Below are 19097 nucleotides of genomic sequence, written 5' to 3' on the forward strand. Positions count from 1 at the left end.
TATTAAAATTCTGAATATATTATATAAAACGTGCAAAGAGTGCTTCCTTTATAATCAATAAAAGGCTGTAACTCATCTCAGTTATAGCTGTCTACACTGCACAATGAGTCTCTTACATCATGTCTATACTTTGTTAATGAGAGGCTTCTGGAGCGTGCAAACTCAGTGCTGAATTAAAAACTCTGGCGTTTCTTCTGGTGAGCGGATTCTAACTAACTTAAACACCTCTGATTCGCCATCAAGAGATCAACAACTATGTCTGTGATTGGCTACGTTGCTCACCGCTGCAAAATCATGTTGTAAATAGAAACATTTTACATTCTCCAGAGCGCAAACACAAATATGCACTGAAGCGTTTGCCAAATCTGTTTCGCCAACATGATATTACAGTATCAACTCAGGGTGCTCTTGCTTGCATTTGAGGGTGATTAGCAGAAGAACTGGGCCCGTATTGGTGTGACATTTGTAGCAATTTTGCACTTTGACAGTCAGTGTGATATATAGGCTACATTTAAGTATTGTATCTTTTGATATAGTTTACAAAATAAAAAAGTAGACTTTGAAATCATAATTGTAGTGCATTGCGTTGTTTTAAACCCCAAACATTTTACTTAAACATTCTTCATTAACTGTTCTTCAGTTAAGTAGTTTTGATGTAGGTAACTACTTTTTGATAGTAACTTGTAGTGTAGCTGATGCAAAAACTGAGGCAATGAGATCCAGGCAGTCCAGCAATGTCAGAGATCAAATTTGAATAAGGAATAATTAATTTACTAAGTAAAAATTATAGAGACAAACAAATTAATTAAGTAATTAATAGTTAATAATAAAATTTAGAGTATTGTATCTAACAGATAAAGATCAGAATATAGAGAAACAAGGAACAGCAATAAGATGAAATGAGAGGTAGAAGAGAATAAGTAGAAGGTGCCAGAAGTAGAAGACGCAGAAGAGATGCGAGAAGCTAAACTATCAAAGACCCAGTCAGTTATATACCATAAGCATAGGAAAACTTACATCCCACTCAAACTCATGTTTTGGTCTAATAAGAACAGGTCAAATGGACTTATCCATTATGACACAGTTGGTGTAATGGCTAGGTCATAGTGACTGGTCAAATGTCAAAATATAGATGAAAAGTGATACAGAAGGTGTTGTTTTGACACCCTTAAGAGAATATTGCAGATCTTGCATTATCACATGTCTGCAGAGATGGAAACAGACATATTTTCATACAAAGGTACATCAAGTTCAAATGAACAACTAATTCTGAAAACATCATCGCTTCTGCAGTACTTGGCAGGCGTCCAATATCTAACCACAAACATGTCAACATGACCTGTCATAGTGGAACGCTTTGAAGAACAATTGAATATAGCAAGCATACATAAGAAGAATAACCATAAAGGAGTAAATACTTGTAAATATGATGAGGATTAATATTTGAAGTAGGAGTACATGAATATATAAAATTAAAGATAATGTTGACAAATTATAAGCCATAATTTATAAAATGATTAACATGAAATGCATGAATATGAATACTAACCATTTTGGATGCACCAGTAGCTAACTACTTTTTCAGAAGTGTACCTTGAAGTACTTTAATTCATGAGTAGCTTGTAGCTTGTCAAACTATAGTTTCAGAGTAGCTTCCCCAGCACTGATTGCAAAAATGTTTTACTGATTAATTCGTTAGGACAGCACTGACTAAACGTTTCTGTGTGAGTATGTGTCCGTACTATACAGTAGGCTAACGTTACCTGTCATGTGTACGTTTGAAAGAGAGCATGTGCAAGAGAGTGTACGCGCTTTAAGGATACAATTAGTTGTTTTCATCCTGTTGTTTACTATATTTATTTGCTTGGTCGGTGTCATTGTGCGTTTTGGTTCTTTTACGGTTGTAGGCTGGACCTATTGAAATAACTGAAAACATTTGGCGAAGTGATATGAAACTGTAATGCGGTCAAGACCTGCTAGAACTACTTTAGCCAATTTAACCAATCAGATTCGAGCATTCAACACTCCCGTAGTGTAAGAGACTCTATAACATCTCACTGTTACTGATTCATCATGAGCTCAAAGCATTATGGGTAGAATCTCATAGGTAGAATCTACAATACTGATTCATCAACACAGTTCACTGATGATTTAAAACCAACCCAAAACCCAGGATAGAGCGGTTGAGTGAATGTTGTCTGGACTGTGTGGATGAGGCTCACTGTGTCTCCAGAGACGCTGTAGAAGGACAGAGTTCCTGCACTGTGATCCACATATACTCCTATTCTCCTGCTGATGGGCTTTACTGGGAGTTTAGTCTCTATGTCATTGTGTCTGAATGAGTAACTGGAGGAAGAGCAGATCAAACTCCAGGACTGATCATTACCTCCAAACACACACTCATTACCCGATCCTTTCCTGCTGATGCTCTTATATGACACTGATATACGCACATCATACCCACTCCACTCAATCTCCCAGTAACAGCGTCCACACACACTCTCTCTACACAACACCTGAGGATACACATCAAATCTGTCTGGATGAACAGGATACGACTGGAGTGTGACAGCATAAGTAATCACTCTGTTCCTCTCAGGCAGACGGAGGCGTTTATTCACTGTGTTCAGATCCAGATTGAGCTGATGGGAATCTGATGGAGATAAAACACATCAGAATCAGGAATTATGAATCTCATCTTTTAATGTTTCTGAACTATTCATGTTCAATATATCATCAGTGTCTCAGTACAGTTTATCAGATATCCTGTGAAAATCATAATTTACATCAGTGGATCTCAAACATTTTTGGGCCAGTCTAATCAGTCTTCCCTGAATATTAATGTTGGTTATTATTCTGTGTTTATTATTATTATTAGGCCTATTATTATTTTTACACAATTTAAATGTTTGAGGTCAGTATGATACAGCCATGGCGGGTCAGGTGCAGTGGGCAGCCATGGCGGGTCAGGAGCCTTGGGCGGCCATGGCAAAGCCCCACCCACATGTGTGCCCCCCTGCCGGGTGGAGCGGCAGGCTCGGTGGCGGCTGGAGCTGCTTTCTTCCTCCTCCTCCGCTTTCTGGACCCAGCGGAGGAGTGTGGGTCCAGTGTGGAACTGGTAAGTAGTTCACTGGAGGGGTATGCGGAGGAAGACGGAGCTTGACTAACTGGCCAGGCCACCCGTGTTTCCGGAAGGACTGGATGAGATGAACACTTTTCCTGAACCTCTTCGACCAGAAATTTGGAGCCATTTAAATACAAAATTAAATTTATAGTCCCAGTTAAGGAAACATAATCGTCAGGTTCATCAAAGAGGATAGTGTTCTCATCCAGCCCATCCAGAAACAGGGCGATAAGACGAGCATCTGACCAGTTAGTCAAATAAGCGAGCTCTACGAACTCCTCCACATACCTCTCCAGCGAACGTTCATACTGGAGGAGCCCGAGGAGTCGTTCCGCTGCAGACATTGTGTAGAGAGGCACTGGAGAAGTGGGAGCCACCGCTTGAAGAAAGATTCCCATCTTTTAAGTGTGGAAGTCCAATGGTTTGGGTCTGTTCTTCTGTTACGTGTCAGTGTTGTAGAGACGAGAAGTTCACGGACTTTCACAAGTGATGGGATTTATTAAGAGATAACGGAGAGAGACAACATCAAACACTTCAATAATAACATACAAGAACAGACAAGGAGTGAAGGGAGTGAGTCCATATATATAGGGAGTGCTAACAAGGAAGTCCAGGTGATGATGATGAGTGATGATGGGGAGATGACGAGGGAAGTGAGTGCAGGTGTGGAGAACAGGAGGATCAAGGAAATTGGAGTGCTGGAGACAAGGGATCTGTGACACCATTAAATTGATTCAACAATAATTGTAATAATTTAATGTATAATGTTTTGTAAGCATTGTAGGTCTATTGTATTGTTGGTGATTTTCAGTGCTGCAGACTTTGGCGATCTTGAACTCTTTAAATTTCTATCCGTTTTCCCAAAGAGACTTGTTAAAAAATCCTGTTTTGGATAAATCCATAGTGGAATTTTTCCAGAGGAGTTTTCAGTTTCTTGCTTTCCTGAAACTCTTGAAGAGCTTTTTTACTACTGTGATTTTACCTCTAAATCTTGGAATAATGTTTTTAATTGTCTTTCAGTGAAAAATAATCATATTTATTCATTAGTTTCAGAAGATTGTTTTTGGAGACTATATTGAATCCTCAGTTCAGTGTCCTGATTCACATCTTTTTAAAGTCACAAGTTCATTCCATTTCAAATCTTTTTATTTCATATTTTTATTTCAATCTATTTGTTAAAAAAAATATATACATACATTTTACATTTTAAAATATATTCAAATAGAAGCTTTTTCTTTAAAATCATAGTCATTTTACAATATTACTGTTTTTACTGTATCAAAAAGCTGAAGAGACTTATTGACCCTAAACTTTAGATCAGTGGTGTATATTTATTTACAATATATATTTTCTTGTATGTTATTATTATTAATTATTGGTGCTTGTGTTTCTTGCATACTTCATTCTTCTTCTGGACAAAACTTCGGTCCTGCACCATTTGTCATAGACCCATGAATGAGGCGTCAAATCGTGCGGATTAAGGAATGGTGTGCTGTGAATTTTATAAGCGATCGGGTGTACGATGTTCGTCCAGTGGGTGAAAAAGTATCTGAAAAAGTTCAATAGACTTTGCATTGCAACAAACTTTGACGAGTCATAGCTCAGAGCGAGAAACATGTGGGTTACCACGTTTGAAGAGGCTGGCAGGCTCTGTAAGACCATACCTCAAAATAGGGTGTAAGTTGTACCACTGGGACGCAAGAGCTGCCCAATGTTGCCCCGTGAAGGGACGACCCATTGCACACATGTTTTTCCTACTATGGTAAATTACATAGGGATATTGTATTGAACATAATATGGATCACAATGTCATAGAGACAAGGGAGCGGGGCTCATTTTACTAAGGCAACCAATTAGTCTCTCAGGATCATTGTGAAGCTATCAAGCCATGCCCTAGCAACCATTTAGAGCACCCTAGCAACAAGTTCCTTAGACTTCCATTCAAAGAGATCAAAGGGAAGTCTCAGAAACATGAGGGTGGGCTCGTTTGACTTGGGACAGCAAACAGCCAATCATGAATCACCTTCAACACTTCCTAGCCACACCCTAGCAAACAAAACCCATAGAGGGATATCTTCAAATCTGAATGTCAGAGAGGGATTGCGATTGGTTTATATCATTCATATTGGCAAGCAGCCTTTGGAGTATCATTACTGGCAGCTGCCAAGCCACTCCCTAGCAACCAAGCAGAGTACCCTAACAACTGTTCAGCAAGATCTATATCTCTGCATCAGAACATCGTAGGGGTTGGCTCTTTTGACTCAAGCTAGCAAACTGGACTTCCAACACATGCTAGCATAGAATAGCTACATGCGAATAGTGATTAGTGTTAATGTTAAAAACATACTAAGAACTCTATAAAAACTTCATAGTAACCATCTGTGACAACTACCAACTGCCTAGCAAAACACCATAGCAACTGCCTAACAATGCACTAGAAACCACCCAGAACACCTTAGCAACTGCCAAGCAACACCGTAACAACCACCCAGAACACCTTAGCAACCACCCAGAACGCCTTAGCAACTGCTTAGCAACACCCTAGCAAAAACTCATATCACTCTAGCAACTGCCTAGCAACCACCTAGAAACTCCCTAACAACCGAGTGCCGAGTTTTGCCACTGCAAGCACCACTCATATTTTCTTCAGGAAATGTACATTCTAGTATTATTATTACTATTCATCTATATATAATTTAAAAGCATGCCACATAATAGATTTGACTTGATAGTTTAAATGTTATCATTAGTTTTCTAAGGATCAAAAATGCCATGTAAATAGAAATTATGTTTATGAGTGTTAAATAATCACTTTAAAAATTTGGCGCTGAAACCATATTTACATAGATTATCACAAACTGCAGCCAATCAGCAAACAAGAAGAATTTATATTAGGGGTGTAATGGATTGCGGTTGATTCGTGATCCATACAAACCAGGCCCAATGGTTCGGAGCGCATGTGATTCGTGGATTAACTGCATTTAGCCATTATATAGTGAAGGCTTATTATTTGCATGTGTTTATAAGTCTTGTCAATTTAAAACAAGAAGAACAATTTAAAACGTTTTCTGCGTGCACACACTCAAAGCACGCATGCTCACAGAGGCACCTTTCAGATGGCGTGCAAACACATAATCGAGCTCTGTTTCGTGACTCCTTGAAATTAAACGGACACATACACACAAAATGTCAGACAACAGATGGAAACAAGAGGGTCACAGTTAACACGTAGATAACTGTTGAACAGAGGCACGAACAAAGGAACAACACTGGTAAGCAGATTGTGGATATGAATCACTTAGCTGAACAGATAGAGTCCTTTCTCTTTGACAGGTAGTATGAAGACAAGATGAGATGTTGGAGTGGAAACACGGAGACATCAGAGGAGTAAGGAGTCCAGGTAAGTGCAAACAAGACCAGACTTGATGTGAGGGAAGTGCAAGTCTTTATAGTGCAAGGGGAATGAGGTTCAGGTGTCGATGATTAAAGCTCCGGTGATTGAGAACAAGTGGGCGAGCGTGAAAATCCAGTGATGATGCGTCCTCTGTGTTGGTGGTGTGAACTGACTCTGTGACAGTACCTCCTCCTCCACGGGGGGCTCCTGACAACCGGATGGCGCGCCAACGACGGGTCTGATGACAGGCTGACTGACACTCCTAGGAGCTTGAAGAAGGCCTTACAGACTCGAGAGATGAATTGGGGTCCACGGTCCAAGACAATATCCTCTGGAATTTCAAAGTGGTGGAACTCATGATGGAATAGCACTTTCGCGTCCTCGAAAGCAGTAGGCAGTCCTTTGAGAGGGATGAGTTTGCAGGTTTTGGAGAATCGATCTACGATGATGAAGACACAGGTGTACCTATTGGAGGGAGGAAGATCCGTCATGAAATCGATACCCAGGTGAGTCCACGGTGTCTGAGGTATAAGCAGAGGAACCAGTTTACCCTCTGGGAGCTTCTTAGGAGTGTCAGCAATGGCGCAGACTAAGCATCCCTTGACATATCGGGAAACATCCTGGGGCACGGACAGCCACCAGTAGTGTTGCTGCAGGAGCGAGAGGGTACGTGAACTATCTGGGTGTCCAGAGCCCGGAGAGGTGTGAGCTAAGTCCATGAGGAGCTGACGGTGAGTAGGTGGTACATAGAGTCGCCCCTCAGGACCTCTCGGTGGAGCAGGGTCGGTGGAGTTAGCCTCGGAAATTTGTTGGTTAACGTTCCACTGGATGGGACTGACGATCATGGCTGGAGGGAGGATGGGTTCTGGGTCTGTATTTTCTGGATCAGGTTGGTACAAGCGAGAAAGGGCATCAGCTTTACCATTCTTATCTCCAGGACGATAGGTGACAGTGAGGTTGAATCCTGTAAAGAACAGGGCCCAGCGAGCTTGACGATGATTGAGTATTCTGGCTTCCCGTAGGTATTTGATGTTACGATGGTCAGTGATGACTTCGAATGGATGAATAGCCCCCTCCAGCCAGTGTCTCCACTCCTCCAAGGCTAACTTGATGGTAAGCAGTTCCCGGTTCCCGATGTTGTAGTTCTGCTTCGCCGAGGATAGTTTCTTGGAGTAAAAGGCACATGGATGGAGTCTTGGTGGCTCACCCTGCCGCTGTGACAACACTGCTCCAACCCCGGTGGAAGAGGCATCTAGCTCTACTACGAAGGGGCAGTTTGGGATTGGGATGGACCAGGATTGGAGCGGTTTGGAAAGCTTCTTTCAGCAGGTGGAAGGCTTCTTGGGCAGATGGGTTCCAGGACAGAGACTTGGGCCGGCATTTGAGGAGTGAAGTGAGGGGTGCACTGAGAAGGCTGTAGTTGTGAATGAAGCGTCTATAGAAGTTGGCAAAACCCAAGAAAACGTTGTAACTCTTTGAATGTGGATGGAAGTGGACAGTTCTGAATGGTGTCCACCTTCCTCTGGTCCATCTTGATGCCATGTCGATGATGTAACCAAGGAAGTGAACGGAGGTGGTGTGGAACTCACACTTCTCCAGCTAGAAGTAGAGATAGAATTCACTGAGCTTTTTTGAGGACCTGGGAGACGTGCTGCCGATGTTTGGCCTCGTTCTGGGAGTAGATGAAAATATCATCGATGTAGACTATGACAAACTTCTGGAGGAACTCCCGGAACACCTCATTCATATAATTCTGGAACACAGAGGGGGAGTTGGACCGGTCATACGGCATAACCCGGTATTCGTAGTGCCCAGATGGTGTTACAAAGGTGGTTTTACACTCATCCCCACGGCGGATGCGAATTCAGGTCCAGCTTGGAGAAGATGCGAGCCCCACGCAGCTGTTCCAGTTCCGGGGACCAGAGGAAGGGGATAGCTGAACTTGACGGTCTGTGAATTCAGGTGACGGTAGTCAATGCACGGCCTCAAGCCTCTGTCCTTCTTGCCTACAAAGAAGAAGCTTGAAGCGGCAGGGGAGGTCGAAGGGTGAATGAAACACTGGTTGAGGGCTTCCTTGATGTACTCCTCCATTGCCTTTTGCTCCGGGATGGGCAATGGGTAAACTCTACCCTTAGGTAGATTAGCCCCAGGTAGCAGGTTGATAGCACATGGCCGATGAGGTGGGAGTAGCAAGTCATTTGCTGAAGACATCCTGGAACGCCCCGTATTCTGGAGGAATTTCCACATTATGGTTAGTTTCAGGACTTTCAATGGAAGGTGACATGAGGGGTACATACTTGGAATGGGATGAGTTGACACTTGGAATGGGATGAGTTGACTTGAACTTTCATGGATGACTTCTGGATTGGAGACATGCAGGATTGGAAACAATTGTTACCCCATTTAAGGATTTCCCTGGCGTTCCATTGAATATGAGGTAGATGTTGTTCTAACCAGGGGCGTCCCAGGATGATATCAGCAATTGACCCCTCCAGCACCATAAATGTTATATCTTCCGAGTGTAGACACCCGGTGCGGAGCGTTAGTGTGGGGGAGAAGTGAGTGATGCGACCACGGGCCAGCAGTTTTCCTTGGATGGTCTGAACTTGGAGGTTTTGCTGACAGCGTTTACAATTTAATTCTTTCACCTTTGGAGAGAGGCCTTGTCGAAAAGCTTATATTAATGCAGTTTCATTCCATCCACTTGCAGCTGCAAGTGTGCGAAAGTGTAATGCATACATTCTCACAGTTTCTTCTTCTTGGCGTAGATTAACCCTCAGGGGTCTGAGGATTTTTGGGGCCCTGGAGAAGTTTTGACATGACCTGACATTTGTGCTTTTTTCAGTTGTTCATAAACATATTAATGGAAAAAGTGTCATTACACTGTATTCAGCACAAACTAGGCTACAATAATATGTGAGGAACATGTATGTACATGTTTGTGTTTTTGAAGGAATAACGTTTATGCGTGGTTATTGAAAAAACAAAAAACTTAAGCCACTGAAATAAGGCCAAAAAAAGAATATTAAATCTGTGTTCATAAGACTTCTAGGTATTGGAGGTTGTAAACTAGAGTTTTTGCTTCAGAATGAAGTAAAAATTATCCTTCCTACTCCTTCATATGAAACAATAGAAAGATTTAAATTTTCTAAGACACTTTTGGTCAAGAAACACAGTATGCGAGGAGGCGGGAATCCTCATGTATAATGGGTGATTCTCACCTGAGAAGACAAAAGAATTGAATAATAATGACCTGAAATGACTTGCATATTAATGAGGCCTTTCAGTCAGGTAGGCTGTGAAAAAACCCTCTGTGATCATGCTAATAACAGGATTAAAGTCCACTCAGGACAAAAAAAAACATGATTTTTGTGATCTCATGCATGCACGTATTATTGCACATGATATGAAGAAAATTTTGTATAGGCCTATGTTAAATTACACTACCAGTCAAAAGATTGAACACATTATAATGCCATTATAATGTTTTTAAAAGAAGTCTCAAGTCTCTAACCAAATAATGGTTTTCTATTTTAATATACTTTAAAATATAATGTATTTCTGTGATGCAAAGCGTCTGAACATTCCTACCTCTAGGGCCTTTCATATAGGCTACTATATTTGTTATATTATAGAGCCTAAATGTTGATGTGCAGTTGATAAACTATACATTATTAAAAAGATCTAAGACTCAAGCTTCACATTTTGACTCTTAAAATCTTATATTGACCATAATTTCTTAATATGCTTAAAAGCATACACATTTGGAGAAATATTGAAGGATTCTCATATGTTTATATCAATTTTCTATACAGAGGAGTAATATTTATTATTCTATATTTATCGTCATCATTATGAGCGCTGGATGCTGTGTTTTTAATTCATTTGCAGCCGGAGGGCGCTCTGCCCCTTTTGTCCACAAATGCCTCAGTAAAAGAACAGGAATATCATGTGACAATCAAGTAACTAACAGAGGCAAGAGATCGCTAAATATGGCTATTCAAAACACTTTTGAAGACAATAAATACACGATTGAGATGATGTATGCATGTATTGCCTCTGAATTTGCGTCTGAATAGCGCTGGCTCCGTGGGCGTGGCCGCATTAGCGGATAATGAGCTGAATCACTGACTTCTGACATGGCTCTCTTTCCATACAGATTACATAAACACAGAAGGTTTGTTTTCGATTTGACTTACATGTTTTAAAACCTGACATCTTAACGTTTTTTTAGACATAAGTGTAATTTTTTAAAGTTACAGTTAATTTTCTAAGAACTATCAGATTGGAGTTCGTTTAGAGGGAGAGGAGAGATCACGCATCATGTTAGTTTTCTTTATTTTACAAAGAGCACAACATTTTGTTTTTACATTTTTGTGTACACAAATGAAAGAAGATATTCAACAGATTAAAATGGTGTATAACTCTTAATTGTATGTGCAACATTGACAGAGTATTTTGAGTCTCTTTCACACTGATAAGAAAAAACCACGGTGGTATCGCCGGCGATACCTTCAGACCTCAGAGTGTTAAAGAGCTGGATGTGTACAGACAGTCAACTTTGTCCAAATACTTCTTGGAAATGACTGAAGAAATCTTGGATAGTGGCAGTCACCGGAGCGCCAGATTCCCACAATGGCTGAGCCCATTGCAATGCTCGTCTAGAGAGAAGAGATATGATGAACGTAACTTGTGCTCATTCTGTTGTGAAGAGATTAGATTGTGCTTCCAAATACAAAGAGCATTAGGGTTCTCTGTGATGTTGTCTCTGAAGCCCACCATATCATTTCTAATTCCAAAGAAAGACGGGGGTTTGCACCCGATAATGGACCTGTGTGCTCTAAACAAGCACTAGAGGAAGTACAAATTCAAGATGCTCACAGTTGCAGCTTTCACGCACGCAATCCGCCGGGACCATTGGTCTGCCGCGGTCGAAGTCAAGGATGCTTACTTTCACATAAGCATCTATCCTGCACACAGGAAATATCTCAGGTTTTCCTTTCGGAGCGAAGTGTACGAATTTGTTACTCTTCTGTTTGGGCTCAGCCTTGCTCTCTGCATGTTCAGCAGGTGCATAGAAACAGCGTTATCACTGCTGAGACACAAGGGGCTCAGAATATCTGCTTAACTGGACGATTATCTGATATGCACTCACTCGTAGGAATGCGCGGAATGGGACACAGAGATGCTCATGTCTCATCTAACAAATTCAGGGTTCAGAATCAACTATGCCATCTCAGAAGATAGAGTATCTGGGCTTACGAATAGACTCTGTGGCATGCCGCGCTATGCTCTCAGAAAGGAGGATAATGGCATTTTATCAGTACCTTGCCCAGTTTCGCAGGGGAAGATTGGTATTGCTCAGGACTTGTCTCTGCCTTTTGGGCATGATGGCTTTGTTGCTGTCCGTGGTCCTGCTAGGCTTGCTGAAAATGAGAGACTTATTCCACACAGGGGTTCCCTTGGGAAGCGTGTCGCTGAGAAAAGTAGTGACAACTGATGCGTCTCTGTTGGGCTGGGGAGCTGTTTTTCAGGGCAGTTCGGTAAACGGCCACTGGACGCCCCAGCTTTGCAAACGTCACATAAATATGTTAGAGTTGATGGCAGTCTTTCTGGCCCTGAATCATTTTCTCCCATTCTTGGAAGGGTTTCTTGTTCTGGTCAGGACAGACAACACAACGGTGGTGGCATATTTCAGTTGCCAAGGGGGAATGCATTCGTTGCAATTGCACAGTCTATCGCGCAAACTGATTGTCTGGGGCGCTGCACACTTCAGCTCGCTGCACGTACAAGGAGTCCTGAATGTGGGGGAAGATCTCCTTTCAAGGGGCAACCCGTTATACGGAGAATGGGTACTCCACCCACAGGTGGTGGATCATATTTGGGGGATGTACGGCAAGGCTGCCGTAGATCTCTTCGCCTTGCAGACAAATACAAAGTGTCCGCTGTATTTCTCTCTCAGGGACAAAAATGCGCCTTTGAGTATGGATACACTGGCATACCCGTGGCTGAACGTGTTGCTATACGCATTCCCACCCTCTTATATGCCGTTTTATGAAGGGAGTGAAGTGTTTGAGACCAGTATCTAAGCGTATGGTCCCATTATGGGACTTGTCCATGGTTCTGAATGCTTTAACTCTGGCTCCATTTGAACCTTTGGAGAGTGTTGATATTAATCTCTGAAAACTCTTACTACTTACTTACTACTTTAGTCTCAGCTAAGCGAGTGGGTGAGTTACAGTCGGTTCTTTGGACGTGTTTGAATTTTCATCCGTATGACAGCAAGGATACGTTGCTGCCTAACCCGGCTGTCGTTCCCAAAGTCTGTGATTCAGCTTATAACTGCTTTGCTTTGGAGTTGCGTGCCTTTCCCCCCCCTCCTTTTTCTTCGGAGGAGGAGCGGAAATTGCACACTTTGTACGAGCATTATGCTATTATGTAAACAGGACACGATCATTTAGGAAGAATGATTAGTTATTCGTTTTATGGGCCACTCAATGTAAGGGTAAGCTGATCTCCTCACAGCACCTTTCCCATTGGATGGTGGAGGCAATTGATTATGGGCATTTCCCATAATGAGATACCTCACTCTGTTCTCAGAGAACCGGGTTACGCAAGTAACCTAACAATTCTGCTCTTTTTTGGAGCCTGTCCCTAGTGGCCAGTTGATGAATTGACCCTTCACCTAGGGTCTGATTGACAGGCGATCTAACCAATCATAACCCCAAATCCACCATTTTGTCCAACAAAGCAGTCAGTGGAGTTAGTAGACTGACATCAGTGGACTTGAACTTGAAAAATGGTGTGTACTGACATCTTTCCGCAGTTGAAACAACATTCCTTATTATGTTCATTCATGTTGATTTGATGCTATAAATGAACTAGTAGGAAGAGATGATCGGTTCATGAGCCGCTTGAACTGAGGAGCTACAGCGATCTGTCACAACAGAAAAGAACCACAAAATGTTTTTTATTGTTTAAATTTCTTTAAAAATTCCAAAATTTGAAATTTGAGACTAAAGGGGTCTTTGCGAACAGTCAATTCCAGTTAAAGGGTTAGTTCACCCAAAAATGAAAGTTCTGTCATTTATTACTGACGCTCATGCTGTTCCAGACCCGTAAGACCTTCGTTAATCTTCGGAACGCAAATTGAGATATTTTTGTTGAAATTCTATGGCTCCGTGAGGCCTGCATAGGGAGCAATGACATTTCCTCTCTAGATCAAAGCTTCGGAGTGTTATGAATCAGCGTATCGAATCATGATTCGGATTGCGTGTCGAACCGCCAAACTGCTGAAATCATGTGACTCTGGCACTCTGAACTGCGGATTCGACACGATGATTCATTATGCCCCGAAGCTTCCTGAAGCAGTGTTTTGAAATTCGGCCATCACTAAATAATTTTATTTATTTTATTTTTTTTGGTGCACCAAAAATATTCTTGTCGCTTTATAATATTAAAATTTGAACCACTGTACTCACATGAACTGATCAATATTAATTTTGGCAGCCATTTTTGATTTGGTCTTAGTCTTTATCTTCAGACGAAAATGCTCCTTAGTCTTAGTCACATTTTAGTCATTTTAGTCTTTCATATTTTAGTCTAGTTTTAGTCGACGAAAAGTCATCACATTTTTGTCAAGTCTTAGTCATTACTTTTAGTCAAACTACAGTTACCAACATTAATTTTGATAGCTATTTTATATGTAGTCTTTAGACAAAATTGTCATTATAATTTTTTCTCTTTAGACCAATTCATTTAAGCTTGTAAGCTGTATTGACATTGCACTCTTAGCAGTAGCACTTGTGCAATTGTACATATCCTCTTTCAGTGTTTCTCAAACTTTCTAGAGTGTTCTGTGTACCCTCTCTTTTCCACTTAGACTGCAGTTACACATTTCCATTAAGGGACAATATTTGCCTTCTTAAATTGATTTTTCCAGTGCATTTTTTACCTTTAAATAAATAATGCCTTAAATATATATATTTTTTAATTCGATAAATACAATGATGACCATTCAAAGCCACAGATTCGTTCACGAAACACAGCTTGTGTGCTACAGTTCTGCTGTGGCTCTCGTTGCAAAATAGAGAAAAAATACTGACAATGCTGTTTAAAATGTACATCACTTAATAATATCCTTTTGTTTGTTGAACTATTGTATAAAATCAATATTCGGGATATTATATATTATATTATATTCGGGCAATATTCTTGTTGGTAATATGATCAACATTAAAAACAGTAACTTGCAGAAGGGTATGTTTTTCTATCGAAGAGAGTTTTAATCTTAAATCTACATGCAGTCTATGTCTATATTTGTTCTTCATGCTAGTAAGTACTAAATCCCCACTTTTACAAAGGTTATATTGTCGAAAACAGTACTAATGTAGCGCAATGCTGGCTTGTGTGGGTGCAGTCAGTTTTGACCGCGAAAGATGAGGTAATTTGATTGAATGACGTGTATATACAACATTTTACCTGCTAGAAATACATGTTCCGTTTTCCGTACTCTACTTTGGTGGAGTATAATAAAATGAACGGCACTTTTCGCGTACGTCAGTTTGAGAGCCACTGCTGGATATCAGCCTACACTCTGGTCCCAGATTTAGTCAGTAAACGAGCAGCACAATATACACTTTAATTTAAGTAGAAAATCTCAAATGAAGAACGCTGAACTAGTTTGCTTCTCTGTGTTTTCAGATCATCAGCGCTTCTTCCTCAGTGTAGAGAGGGCTCGAGGTTGCCAGATAGCAACGATTAAGGAAAATGTGTTCTTTTAACAGAAAAGCTCTGATAGGGGGTTTAAATTCGGGAATCTGGCAACCGTAAGCGTGACCGCTCGTAAAGACAATCTGTAATGTTTTGTCTCCTTTATTCGACAAAAACAAAAAGTGATTTCAAAAGAGTGATTCTAAAAAAAGGTAATAACTTGCATCCTAATATTTTTTTATATACTTATATAAGCACACGCAAGCAAAAACTGAATTTAACCCAAGAAAAGGTTAAAATAGTGGTAAAAAGGTAAATCTTGTAAGTCTTTGGCATTGATGCGCCTTAAACAAACACCTCCCAGGAACACCTTTCGAAGATATTGCTTCCAGCGACCCCCAATGTTCTCCGAACACCCCCTTAAGGGATAGTACAGCCCCCATTGAAAAAAGTTAATTTACATGATCAACTATAAAACTCTTCAGTCATGTTTTCTTTCACCTTCTACAGGAAGAACATGAACACTCTTCATGAGTTTTTCTACTTGTTTTCTTAGTGACTTACATTGTAGGAAGTCGTTCCTGGCTCTGGGAACAATGTTGGTGAACGTGACTGTGGAAATCAACAGACATAAAGAGTGATTATCATGTCAAGAGAAAATTATCCCTGCATCCGTTCCTAAGACATTTCTAATATGATCTTCTACATGATATGAGATGATGGGGGATCATTTCTGAGAGCAGATGAATCTCCAGGACTTTACCTCTGTCAGAGATCTTCTTTAGCTCCTCTTTGCAGAAATCCTCCAGTTTGTCTCTCAGCTGACGGACAGATTCTCTCACTCCATCAAAAGAGGAGAGAGAACTGAAGGGATCGTCATTTACATCTGTGGATTCAGGAGGAGCTGAGAGAGACTGGAAACTCTACAGAAAACAGAAATCAAAGCTCATCACCTCCACACTTCAGTCAATAACCTGCACTGCTGTCAGATTTGAGCAGCTCTTGTTGATCTTTAGTCACTCTCCTCAATCCAGCACTTTCACAGCATCAGCTTCATTCTTCTCATATTCATTATATTATGTTAGAGGTGTAAGAAAGAAAGATTGCTAAATATTATACCAAAACAATTGCTAAATGAATCTAAAGAGAAATGTAAAAAATTTAACTGGAATGACATTCTGTCTACAGATAATCTAGATGATGCTTCTAAGTGTTTAATGGCCACAATGAATAAGGTTAAAGGCGAATTTAGTAAGAATGTTACATTCTCTAGAAATAAACAGAATTTACCTTGGTTAAATGAACAGCTATGGAAGTTAATGAAACAGAGGGACCATGCTTTAAAAATAGCACTCAAATCTGGGCTGGCTCATGACAGAAGGACATTTCAGTGTTTACATAATAAAGTTGTAAAGGAATTGAGAAAAGCAAAAGCGAAATTCTTCTTTGATCTTATAAATGATGCTTAGGGAAATAGCAGACAAGTTTGGGAAAATATCAATGTACGAAAGAAAAATGGTAACAAAGGAGGTAAAGATACTGAATTACAAGTACAGGAAAATTTAATTCAAGATAAGCATAAATTGTTAGTGAATTTAATAATTTTTTTTATAGATTTAGTTCAAGATTTAGCACAAGGTTTTAGTGTAAGAAATATTGTTATAGTATAAGAGATATTATATCATTAAATTATAATTCTCCTGTTATTAATATTTCTGAAGTACCTGAGTCTAATATAATAAGGGTCAGGTTAAGAGTTCTAGGGCTAAAGATGATTTTGGTTGTGAATATTTATTTGTTAAAAAATATATAAATGTTCATATCACATCCATTACTCATTTGGTTAATTTATCAATAAAACAATGTTATTTTCCAAATGCTTAGAAGTCAGCATTAAGAGCATCTACATTTAAGACTGGTGATCCTACTAATGTAGCCAATTATTGACCTATTTCCATTCTTCCAGTGGTTTCCAGAGTAATTGAAAAGGTAGTCTGTAATAATTTAACAGAGTATTTAAATCTTGGCTATTATCCACTACATCCTATGCAATTTGGATTTATGGCACATCATTCTACAGAGACAGCAAACTGTTACTTTGTTGAACAAATTAAATCCAGTCTTGACAGAGGAGGTGTTGTTGGTGCTGTCTTCCTTGATTTTAAGAAGGCTTTTGATACTGTCAATCATAATGTAATTTTATCTAAATTGTCAAAGTTTTTTTTATTTTTATTAATACAATGATATAGATGGAATCATATCTAAATGTAAGAAAACAATGTACAAGAATTAATAACATATACCCATCCTTTCTTGACTGCACTATTGGAGTCCCACAGGGATTGACTCTTGGACCAATTTTATTTAGTTTATATATTAATGATCTACCTATTGTATGTCCAGAGGTCCAGTTTCAGATGTATGCTGATGATACAGTTATCTGTACCTATGCTAAAACAAAAGAACAAGCTGCTATCAAACTTACTGCTGCACTGAATAATGTCTCAGATTGGTTAACTCAATATTGTCTTACTCTTAATGTGAGTAAAACTGGGAATATACTGATGAACTGATGAGCATCAACCAGATATTTTAATTAAATGAGAAGCAATAAATATTGTTGAAGATTTTAAATATTTGGGTATGATTGTAGATTCGAATTTAAATTTTAAGAAACATAAAAAAAGGTTTCTAGAGGTGTTAGAGCAAGCATATTAAGAATATTAGGCATCAGTTACCTTTGGCTGCTGCTAAATTACTTATGCACACAATGATTCTTCCTCACTTATGTTACTGTGTTAGAAGCTGGTCTCAAACAAGTGTAACAACTTTAAAACCATTGTATACTCTGTATAAAGAAGCTGTGAAAGTTTTAGACAAAAAAAAAACAAATAATTATCATTGCATTATTATTAAAAATTATACATTATTGACATTTGTGTTACAGTACAGATGGCTCAGAGACAGAAGATCACAAGCAGATGAATCGTAGAACACAGGTGAGCAAAACAGACGTTGTTAAAATGACTGAGTGACGAATGAGTACTGATACTATCCTTTGTAAGTTGCAGGTGGTTATCGGAGGAAGATCGCTGGAGCAGTGGAGAGCTGGGAGACTGGACACACTCACACACACGATGGAGACACACTAGGAGACTGGGAAGCACTGGAGACAGGTAAGTATCAACAGGAGTCCTTGAGGTAAGCATTCAGGAAGAGACCTTAGTGTGAACGAGACCGGACAGTGAGTGAGTGTGTGTGAGTGTCTTTTATGTGCAGGGTGATTCTTACTAAATTCATCAAGTGATGATGAATTCACGTTAATAAAAAGCCTTGGTGTTCTTAGATCTGGGTCTGTAGGAAATGGTGAAATTGAAGCGGGTGAGGAGGAGAGCCCAGCGGGCCTGCTGTGGATTGAGTCTCTTGGCAACTCGAAGATATTCCAGGTTCTTATGGTCTGTGAGCACAAGAAACAGATGTTTGGCTCCCTCCAGCCAATGTCTCCACACCTCGAGGGCCAGCTTAACAGCTAACAGTTCTCGGTTGCCGATGTCGTAGTTCACCTCCGCCGGGTTGAGCTTGCAGGAGAAGAAGGCGCATGGATGGAGGTGGTCCCCTGCTGCTGTGACAGGACCGCTCCCACTCTGGTTGTGGAGGCATCCACTTCTACTACGAAGGCGTTGTCAGGATCAGGATGTACCAGGAGAGGAGTGGTTGTGAAGGCTACTTTCAGGGTGTTAAAGGCTTCTTTGGCAGATGTTGTCCAGGACAGAGACTTGGGCTTGTTTCTCAGGAGGCTGGTGAGAGGATGAGCGATGGAACTGTAGTTTTGAATGAACCGTCTGTAGAAGTTGGTGAAGCCAAGGA

The 19097-nt window shown here is 40.3% G+C and overlaps 1 protein-coding gene across 1 annotated transcript in view; it reads right to left on the bottom strand.

Annotated features, from left to right (window-relative positions):
* Nucleotides 1-640: 640 nt before the first annotated feature.
* The window catches only part of LOC137025228 (tripartite motif-containing protein 16-like), a 40835-nt gene continuing 22378 nt past the window's right edge, over nt 641-19097 (bottom strand). The window contains exons 4-7 of the mRNA XM_067393252.1: nt 15994-16153; nt 15795-15842; nt 2170-2653; nt 641-704 (exon numbers count right to left, since the gene is read on the bottom strand). Coding sequence (XP_067249353.1) covers nt 641-704; nt 2170-2653; nt 15795-15842; nt 15994-16153 — 756 coding nt within the window. The remainder of the gene's footprint in view (nt 705-2169; nt 2654-15794; nt 15843-15993; nt 16154-19097) is intronic.

The sequence above is a fragment of the Chanodichthys erythropterus genome, chromosome 8 (genome assembly GCF_024489055.1).
Source record: "Chanodichthys erythropterus isolate Z2021 chromosome 8, ASM2448905v1, whole genome shotgun sequence".
Classification (NCBI taxonomy): domain Eukaryota; kingdom Metazoa; phylum Chordata; class Actinopteri; order Cypriniformes; family Xenocyprididae; genus Chanodichthys; species Chanodichthys erythropterus.